This window comes from Drosophila elegans, unplaced genomic scaffold, assembly GCF_018152505.1.
Source record: "Drosophila elegans isolate 14027-0461.03 unplaced genomic scaffold, ASM1815250v1 contig_183, whole genome shotgun sequence".
In the NCBI taxonomy this organism is placed as follows: Eukaryota; Metazoa; Arthropoda; class Insecta; order Diptera; family Drosophilidae; genus Drosophila; species Drosophila elegans.
In genome coordinates, this window is record NW_024545550.1 from 1,593,433 (window position 1) to 1,604,332 (window position 10,900).

General features: G+C 44.2%; 1 protein-coding gene across 1 annotated transcript; it reads left to right on the top strand.

Annotated features, from left to right (window-relative positions):
- Nucleotides 1-6,246: 6,246 nt before the first annotated feature.
- Nucleotides 6,247-10,632, top strand: LOC108149825. The gene has a single exon (XM_017277697.2). It carries the CDS (start codon nucleotides 6,943-6,945, stop codon nucleotides 9,559-9,561), a length of 2,619 nt encoding a protein of 872 aa, XP_017133186.2. The 5' UTR covers nucleotides 6,247-6,942; the 3' UTR covers nucleotides 9,562-10,632.
- The last annotated feature ends 268 nt before the right edge of the window (nucleotides 10,633-10,900 follow it).

The following is a 10,900-nucleotide window of genomic DNA, read 5'->3' on the forward strand; positions in this document are numbered from 1 at the left end:
CACTTTGTATCGGCAAATGTATCTGTAAAATTTTGTATTTAAGTTTATCTTTAAATGTATCTTGTAATGTCACTACACGTGTTTCTAAGCTTCCGCCTTGCTTGAGGCGTTTTTAGAGCGGTTTCAACGCGATTTTCGTGCGATTTGCTCGCGTTTTCAGTCGTATCTCTCGATTTTATTTCCGTTTCTCCCGCTCTACTCATTGTAATTGTCTGTAATCAATGTGCAATTAATCTAACAGACGCCCTAGACGGGGACGGGTCTAACGGTTGCCGTATTACTGCATATTGTTTTTAGTTTTCAGTTTATTTTTAGTCTAGCAATGTCAGCGATGAATGGGTGAGGCTGGGTCGTCTGTTAACAGCTGTGCAGCTGTCGAGAATAATGCCTAACTGCCGTTAGACGATCGTTGCATGCATATATCTGTGTTAGCCGCCGACACAAGCAATTGTAGCCAGTTCTAAGGCCAGGGTTAGCCGCTCGAAATCACGCCAAAAAGCGCGACATTTGAGGCCATTCGTCTGATGCCGATGCCGATGATGATGATGATGATGATGCTGACTGGCGTGACCAAATCGAGGCAACTCTCGATCTATGGCCCATGAATCACTGGAGATGCAATTCCCCGAGGAAGTGTAGCTCAGGTGAGACCTAAATCCAACATCACTCATACGCCACGAATGCCAAAAATGACTAACAAATGCCCGCGATCTTAAATAGCCGATAAAATAAAAGGAAAACGCCTATTTTCATGTTCAATATGTCCAGCCAGTTGGGGTTAAATGATTTATGCCTATCTGATTCAGCCTTGGCAGAAACTCAGGCCCATTCTTTCGAAAGAGACAAATTTGAATATCGCAGGCAATTTGTCAAATGCAAAAGATATTTATAGTATAGTATAGTATAGAATTTATTATCGGCAAGTGCGTTGCCTTCGAATTTCTGTTTCTCTCATTGTTGTCTAGTGCATTTCGCCGAAAGCAACATAACCATCAGCTAATTTGCCTAAGCAAATTCAGCAGAGGCGGCTAATTTCGACAAGGATGTGCGAGTGCAGCTAATTGAAAGTCAATAAATGCATTAATGCAGCGGCAACCTTGACATTGAAAACGAATGACAAACAGCGAAAAGTTCACTCGATATGAAAGTTGACAGGCATTATGCGCTTTTATATATATATATGATATAATATATGCTATATGCTGTATGCTATATACTTGTTATATAGTAGGCGGGGCAAGAAACTTGGCACGCATGTGAGCGGATTTTCACTGCGAATAATACGAAAAAATACAAAAGTGAGCGGGCCTCGTTGTCAATTTATCAATTGCATAAAATAATAGGCCTAGGCGCATAATTTAATGTCGCGTTGTTTGCCACTTTTGAAGGCCGCTCCGCTGCACACATATTCGCCTATCTGTATAGAGATATATTTTGTATTCTATGGCTACACATGCAGATTAATCGCTGGAAAATGCATTTTGCGCCTGAGTCACGCAACCGGACCCAAAGTTCGATGCGGTTATGATAGCCGAAAGATACGGCAGCTAAACTTGCAATTATTCGTATTTTTTTGAGCAGTTCATAAACAGCATTAAGTTATCAGTGATCAGCGTTTCGACTTAACTTCTCATTGCCGCACACTTTCAGATACACTTCCGTTTAGCGTTGTTTGTTTTCAGCTTGCTGTGGGAATTTTAATCGTACTGGGGGGAAATTAATTGAGCTATTAATAGACTAATTTATGGCATACTTCCCAACGGTAACTCGCATGCTGCAAATTGCTAGAATAATTCTGCCATTTCATAGATCACACAGCACCCTTTTGGCCATTTTTGTATAGACAAACTCGCGGGCCATAAACGTTGTGTCGGTCTTTTCATTATGACCATAACAGTTTGCACATACCAAAAGAGCCAGAGACCAACCCACACGGGGACAGGCGTTGCCCCAATGCGTTGCACGCACCGAAAGCTAAAAAAAAATAAAAAAAAAATTATAAAAAATTCAATCGGAGACCCACAGCTTGAAAAACGCTTGCGATTTTAATTGCACAACTCGGGCGGATTGTGGATTGTGGATTTTTTTTTGGAAAAGTGCGAGGCCTAGCCCCACACACAACAAAATTATACCCATGTCAACTAGATGGCCACAGGTGAAATATATGTAAATACCTACCAAAAATACCTTTTCAATATCGCTCTTGAATAAATATAGAAATAATATTTTTGATTTCAATAATTCTTTGAAAATATTTTAGTTTACATTTTTAATTGTTAATTGAAAGCGATATTTATTCTTAAATGCTTAAAAAGTCTTACTGGCGAATAAAAAGGTCGCAAAAACAATTTTTAATTTGACTTTTCTTTTAAATTTTAATAAGATTCTAAGGAAAATGTTTGTTTTATTTGTATAAAGACTTTAAAAATATATATTTAAAAACTTTATATATATATTTTTTTTCAAAACTACTGTACATTATTAAAAAGCTAATGTTTTCTATAATTTATAATTTTTTTTCACTGCAGAGCTTGTTCTCCGCTTTGAGACATTTGTAACCCAATTCTGTCTCTCGGGAAAGGAGGCATATATGCACTTTGCGATTTACATTTCGAACTGCGGCGGCTTAATTAAAAGCGTGCTGCACAATGGCCAGGCAGTCGAATAAAAAAATGTGCTGTATGTAACGCCATACCTGGAGGTCAGCCGTGCGGTCTCCAACCTGTTGCATCCCCATTCCCATCTCCATCTCCATGTCCATGTTGATGTCCATCTCCAGACGAGAATCGCGGACCAGTCGCCGGCGGCGGCAATGTCTTCCTGCCTCCAGCAGCGATAAATTGTACTGGCATCAGCCTCTGCCAAGGTCGCTTCCTTAATGAAGTGCCGAAACTTGGGCTCGTTTCGTGGCAGGCACTTGACATGGAACTGGTTTCGGGCACCGCTCTCAAGTGGATGCCACCACCAGATGCAGGTGGTGATTGCAGCTTACACAGAAGAAACTTCGCCGGAAGTTATGTATTATTTGTCATAATTAAATATATCCTAATAAATAATGCTTGGTTGGTAAATACATTTTTTTAACGGTCGTTTATACCAATTATATATGATTTATCATAATAAAATATAAAATTTGCTTGGTGAGTACTTTGTTTTAATGGTTGGCATTAAGCAGTTATATAACATTTTGTTAAAAGCAAACTTAAATAAATTAGGTTAGCAGAATAAATTTTAAGCTTACAAATTTTAATGCCGTTTCAGTTTATTTCACATCCTGAATCAATCTATAAATGAGGTTTTCTTTCATTATAGAAGTAAAGTAATACAGTCCCTACTGCTTTTTCTCTGTGTAGCACAAAACAAACCGAAGGTTGCACTGCCCTTGTCCTGAACCTGTTTTTATGTCTGGTTTCTGCGCTCTCATCCCGATAAAAGGTTCTGAATTATGTAATCCCGTGCAGGAGCCTGTTGATTCTCATGACCCACTTTTGTGGCCATCCATACAATTTGCAGCCATAAATCCGTTTAGCCGGACACTCAGGATATGCGATCATAACTCATCAACTTCGCATAATACACGGAATCAAAGGCAGCGTCTAAATAGCTGAAACATTGAACTTGAGGTGAGGGAAACTGTCTTATGGATTGCCAATTATTCGCCAACTGTCATGCAATCTAATGAGCTGAGCGCCGTGATTAAAATGTATATGAAAATGCAATAATGCAAATGTTAATGCTTCATACTCCATTTGGGATATCCAGCCTGATCGGTGCTGACAGCAATATCTTCCCACTTGAAACACAAAAATCTCTGGGGCGAAGTGAATTTTTTGCGTAGGCTCAAAAGCATAGCAACGCGTGCAAAATGTCAACAGAAGGACAAACTTCAGCTAACAATTGCTAATGTGCGCCGATCGCAAGCAGATCGGTGGCCCTGAACGCACTACTTCGACGGCGTCTACGGCACTCGGAAAAAAGTGCAAAAAGTAAATAAACGCTAGATAAAGGCAAATAAATGCGTGAACAAAGCCAGGCAAACAACAATGCAGCTTAAGGCTTTAAAATTGGCTTTTAGAGGCAATTTGCTACCTCCCTCCCATTTTTTTTTCGCGTTGTTTTTCGATTTGACCTACCTCAAATCTATCCACTTCCTGGATTATTTCAAACTTTGGGCCACAATCAAACGAGTTGGATTAATCGATCTTGGTGGGACACGCCTGCCAAAAAAAAAAAAAAAACAAACGGAAAAAACCGAAAATAAAAATCATAATTTTGATTTGTATTAAATAAATCATTTGCCATTTGCGGTTTGTTTGTTGGCTATGCTACCAGGCCCATAAACAATAAAAACTCTTGATTTCTCATTGTTGCTTTGGTCTGCTAGTGTGCCAGTGTGTCTCTTACCGCAAGGTTGCAAGATTTTTTCTTTTTACGCTATTCACTTATCTTATTTTTTTGTGTTTTTTTAGCTTTGTTTTTTTTTGGCAACATAATTTACTTGTTGGCAAATCAAATTGTAGGGGGAACGCTACTATTCGAAATGAAATGCTTGTCGTCAATTGGCAAATTAATGAGCATTTGATGGCCAGTTGACCTTATGTCAAGTATACGCCGTGTGGCCGGACGCTGAGGGGCAGCAGGCAACAGACAGCAGGCAGCACCTTGTAATTGGATTGCAAACGTTTGTTCTGGTTCTGTGTGGCCTTTTTTGTCTTGTATAATTTTATCAGTTTGGGTAAACAATGGAGAGCATGAAAGGGGGCGCAGCTGATGCAACACAGTGTTTCATAAAAGTATGGCCCACTAAAAGGATTATTCTTTGCCATTATGTATGGTGCATTTGCATATGAGTATGGGCGAAGGCGATGATATAATAATTGCAAAACACAGTGCACAAAGCAAAAGTCGAGAGAATGACGCTGCCCATGCGACTCATTTCATTATTGCACTTGAACTTGCACTTGACATGCAAATTGCCGATGCGATAACTGCGATGCAATGAAGATTCCCTGCACTAATGAGCCGGGTAAACATTGAGTTTGGAGGGATCCATTTCACGCAGCTTTAATTAAATTGTAAATTCCAATAAATCCATTACAATTTTGAAAATGTAATATTTATACATTAATATAATATTTTCCCATTATACATATATAAAATCATGTTTGGCCTTGACAATTGTACACGTTTGTTTTTATAATTTGTATTGAACCTAATTAAGATACCAAAAATTTATTTAAATCTTCAAATTTAAATATTTGAAATACGAGTCCTTCAAGTAATAACCACTTTCTACTTTCAACTTAAAGCCAAATTTCTTTCTGTGCGTGATCGATTCTATCTAAAGCGGAACTGACCTACAATTGATTGATCAGCGTCTCTGGGTTGTCAAGTGTGTAACCCTCAAATTGCAATTTGTTGTCGCTAGCTGCAATTTCCTTCCTGTTTCCCCTCGGAGATAAACTGCTCGCACTGGACGCAGTAGTTGCGATTGCAATTGCAATTGCAATTGTGTGTTTTGTGCAACGAGGTCACTACACGAAAAGCACTTTCCCAATTTTCAGGCGATCAATGCAAATCGGAAGTGACTGTGTGTGTGTGAGTGTGAGTGTGCGAGAACACATTGCTGCATAAATGTTAAATTTATAAAATATTCAAGCAGCTAAGCAAGCTGACAAATGCATTGAGCAAAAGCGATTGTCGCCAATGTGTAGCTGTTGTTTTTTGGCATTATTGCTGATGTTGTTGCAATTGTTGTTCTTGGTGTTGCTGCTGTGTTTGCTGTTGCTTCTGGCCATATTGCTGCTGTTGTTGCTGGTTTTATTGCTGTTGTAACTAGTGCTGTTGCTGCGGTGTTTGCTATAGTTGCTGCTGTGTTTGCTGTTGTTGCAGCTGTGTTTGCTGCTATTGTTGTTGTTGTTGCTGTTGTTGCTGCTCCCAATGCTGTTGTTGTTAACGCAACAAGTTTCGTGTGTGTTGCCAATAAGTTGTCGCTGCCGACGTCTCTGCTCTCTCGCGCCGTCGGCTGTTAAACATTGCTGCTGTTGTCGTTGTTGTTGCTGTTGCTATCGGCTTTTGTTGTTATCGTGCGTACTTGGACCGCTCAATAACGCCGCTGCTGCTGCCGCTGCCGCTGCTGCTGTCGCTGCCGCCGGCCGCCTGCTGCTGTAAACACGAAAAAAGAGGCAGAAAAAATTGAAACGAAAGCAGAGGGTATTTAACCGACCTCAAATCAATTTGCAATTTCAGTCGATCTCCGCGTTGCAGCGTTGCATGAACTCAATTTTAGTCGCGTGCGAAACACAAAGTTTACACAAGTTCAACTAAAAAAAAAAAAAACAGACAAAATCACCGCAAAAGCCTTACGGAAATAGTTAGGAAACGGGCAACAACAACAACCATAACCAGCAGCAACAACTTGAACTCCAAAATAACCCAAAACGCAGTCGAAATTGTTAATTGAACTTTTATTTATTAACTTTGGCAAAACGGTGTCAAGCGCGGCCTAGAGAAAGAAATAAAAAACAAAAAAAAAATAAAAACCCAACGACAAACGCCCAAAACAAATTCCAAGCACGTTGCAGACGAAATTACGCAAACGGCGATATAAAACACACCAGCAACTGCTGCAACTACAGCAGCAACATCAACACCAACAGCTGACGTTCAATGAACGTTTCAGTTTCAGGTTACCCAGATGCAGATCTTGGCTAAGCCAAGCCATCCAATGTAAAGTGCAGCTCCGCCCGAGAGCTTTTTCCCCCCCACACTGAACTTGAAAGTGAAAGTGAAAGAGAGCGGAGAAATTAAGGAAAAGAGAGCGTAAAGACAGAGAGATAGAAAACGTAAAACATAGAGAAAGAAAGACCATAACAGCTTTTCGCTTTTGCTGGAGTGCCCGAAAAACATCTCAGAGCATCAGCCAAGGTCGTCTGAACGAACATGAACAGTTCCAAGGATCAGCCGGAACAGGCTCAGTACGAGGTGAAGGCTCCTCATGCCGGAGCAGAGGGTCATACGTTTCTAGTGAGTCCTGTGGATCCCACCCCGATCCTGGCACCCATTCTCACCGCTGTGCCTGTTATGAAACCCCTTGAGATGGAGCCGCCACAGCCCAAGGAAGCGCCCAAGGAGGAGCTGGATGACGAGCAGCCCTGTTGCAGTTCCCAGGCCGTGGTGCCCTTGTCCTCCTCCCTGCCCTGCAAGTTGCTCCGGATGCATGCCCGGCGATCGGCGCAGGCCCTGTTACACCAAATGGAGTCCCTGGACTCACAGCTGGGCAGCAGCCATGGCAGCAACTCGGAGGACACCTCGCCCAGTGCCCCACCCATGTCGCCGACGGATCAGCAGCTTGTCGACGTGGGCATGGGCTCCTCCATCGGGGATTCGGAGGAATCCTCGGAGGAGGGTGACGAACTGAAACCGCTGGCCGTGGACAATCACATCATGCACGAGGTAGATCTAGCCGAGCGGCAGGCGTCGCCTCCAGCTGTCTTGAGTGAGGCGAACTTGGAGAAGTTCCGCAAGCACCAGATGGACAACATCTACCTGCATCCCAACTTCACTTTGGACGCCTCTCCGCCGCCGGCTGTGGCCCCAGCCAACTCACCTGTCTTGGAGGCCAAGAGAAGTCATCGCTCGTTCCTGTCGCTGAAGAAGGACAAAGAGGTGGACCAGGTGCTGGAGAAGGAAGTGCCGGAAGTGCAGGAAGTGCAGGAGCAGGATCACGAGGCCCAGGGACCCAACGAGATAGATTCCCTGGATCCCGCCCTGGTGCCCAGCGAGGAGCTGGCTGCTGAGATCACCGACGCCGTGGAGTTCTACTTCTCCAACGAGAGCATCCTGAAGGATGCCTTCCTGCTGAAGCATGTGCGGCGCAATAAGGAGGGCTTCGTCAGCCTAAAGCTGGTGTCCAGCTTCAAGAGGGTTCGCCAGCTGACCAGGGAGTGGAAGGTGGTCGGCGATGCAGTGCGTCGCAAGTCCCGCAAGATCGAGCTGAACGCTGAGGGCACCAAGGTGCGCAGAATCGAAGCATTGCCCAGCTTCGATGAGACCATGCCCTCTCGAACGATTGTGGCCTGTGATCTTCCGCTGGACAAGCTGACCATTGAAAAGGTTTCGGATCTGTTCTCGCGATGCGGTGAGATCGCCCTTATTCGCATCCTAAAGCCGGGAATGGCCATACCCGTCGACGTGCGTCAGTTCATGAACAAGTACCCAGAATTGCAGCAGAAGGAGTGCGCGCTGGTGGAGTACCTGGAGTCCTCGTCGGCCCGGGATGCCCGCCACCTGAGTGGTCCCTTCCAGGTGTACGAGATGGTGGCCCCCAAGAAGAAGACCGGCAAGAAGGCAGCCGTCATCCAGATAGCCGCTCCAGTGGCTCGCATGGTGGAGAACTATCGCTACTACAACGACACCAGTTACGAAAGGAGTCGCGGCGGCAGCTTCTCCGGCCACGAAACTGTGCCGGATCTGCGCTTCAAGCTGAAGCGGAACAACTCGGACTTCCAGCCCAGCTACTACCAGCAAGTGGCGGCGCCCAACTACCATGGTCATGGTAATCCTTACCATGCCAATCCCTACCAGCCACGCGGCAGCATTGGCAGTCAGAGCCAGGAGATGGGTCCCTCGGGTTTTTTCGGCTATGGACCCAGGCGCTACAGCAACACATCGACGATCTCGGCCAACACAGCGGCCGCCTTGGGCGATGCCTCGCCAATGTCTTCTGCTGTCAGTTCAGGCGGTAATCCGGTGTCCTCCATGAGCAATCTCCAGCGGCGTCTGTCCAACTGCTCCGAGCAGAACTTCACGCCCGAGCCAAATGCCCCGATGTCGCGAAGGGCCAGCAACTGCTCGGAGACCGGCGGAGTAGTACCTCAGCGACGTGATTCGAACTGCTCCGAGAATTGCCCATGCTCCAGGAGGGTTTCCGACTTCGGCCAGACCACGGACACCGGCTACCGGAAGACCTCTGTCTGCTCCAATGGCAGCTGCCCGGGCAATCAGAGCCAGGAGCGTCGCTTCTCCAACGGATCCATGCAGTTCGAGCGAACCTTCTCGAATGCCAGCGAGAGCAGTGGCTTCTATCGTCGTCCCTCGAACGACTTCAACATGGAAAGGGAGCCCATCCAAACGGATCAGCTGGTGGGCGGCGGTGGTGGTGGCTACCAGGTGTGGCCCCGCCGCTACTCCAACAACTTCCAGCAGCTGAGCAGCAAGCTGGCGGCCTACGACAATGCCCAGTATATTGGCGGCAGGCGCATATCCACGGACTCGGGCTACGATCGTCGCTGCTCCTTTGGCTCGGAGTACGAAGGATCGCCCAGATCCCGCACCGGAAGCTTCCTGAGCAACTACAAGCACGGCGCAGGAGATGGCTACGACGGGCAGCCAAGGTCGCGAACCGGAAGCTTCCTGGACGGATCACCGCGTTCGCGATCCGGATCCTTTGCCCAGCGAACTGCCGAGAGTCTGGTGCGCACTCCCATGGGTCCGGATGGCAGCAAGGGTTTCGGCCAGAGGGCCAGGAAGTTCGGACAGGCCATATCACCCGTGAACTAGGGGGTCAGACTACCGCAGAGTGGGGGATTTAATTGTTGATTAATTTTAGTGGGAAGATAAACTGTTATAGAACCGTATGTGAAATTAATGGCTGTACACTGTGATGCTGTCCAACTTGTTAAACGTCCCACACGTACACCTCCCCCAAAACCCTTAGCCCAACCTAGGTTAGGAACAGAAACCTATAGCTATCGAATTTTAATCAGCGAAAACTATACGGAGGTTACTTTGGTCAATGTGGAATTTTGCTAGCCCTTGCTTTATTATTTGTTTAAACCATTCTTATATGCAACATAACTACAACAATCACTGCCAATAGTTTAAGGAAAGGAAATCGGAAAACAATTGGTTTGGTAGACACTTAAGATCATACTAATTTGATTGACCATTAACCAGTTAATAGATTGTAGGTTTTATAATTCACTAAATATATAAATAATATATTTAAAAAAGAAAGAACTAGAATACGGGCCCAACAGTTATAATCACAAAGTCTCACTTGACTTATATTATTGCCTGACAATCTACCCTTTAAAGCAGCTTATATCCTTATGAGTTCACAAATTCTTACTGCAGATTTAGTATTGTTTTTATTGCCTATAAACTTTTTTAATTAGCGTGCAATTAGGTTAGTCATAGAATAGTCTCACCCATAAATCGAGCGGCTGCCATAAAAATCAGTTATAGTATCGTGGCCATAGTTAACCAGCTATACGGATGTAATCTGAATCAAGAAAATTATTTAGAGTCTCAGGTCATTAGGTGTAACGTTTGCAGGGTAGTCAAATACCGATTTCCACATTTGCCACCTAACCCCCTAGTATTTTCACAACTTTTTCTTTTAATTGTTTTTTTATTTCAACACTTTTATCCAGTTTTAACTATAGTTAGTCTAATAATTACATATTTAGATGTAGGAAACTTGGTTGTCCTCCCGCGAAAAGAAGGAGGAAACAGCAAAACGGATTATTACAGGAGAGAATAAAAATATTTTTCATTTTTAGCTTTTAATTTCGATTTCTTACAGAGCCATATATCTGTGGATGCAATAAATTATATTATGCGTGTTAACCATAAATAAACTTATTACACAAAAAAAAAAAAAAAAAAGGGGCGAACGCATTTGGGGGATTTGCAGCTGCAATTGGTCTAGGGTATTATTATTATTATTACAATTAACCGACAATGGTGAACTTGAAATGGAGCTTAGCTAACAATTTGCTGTCTTTTTGCCAAATCATTTAACGAATCTTGCGCAATGGCGCTGGCCGAAATTGAAAGCGAAATTCGCGCCACTCGAGAACCGAAGGTAACTAGGCCAACGAAATAGCCGACAAAA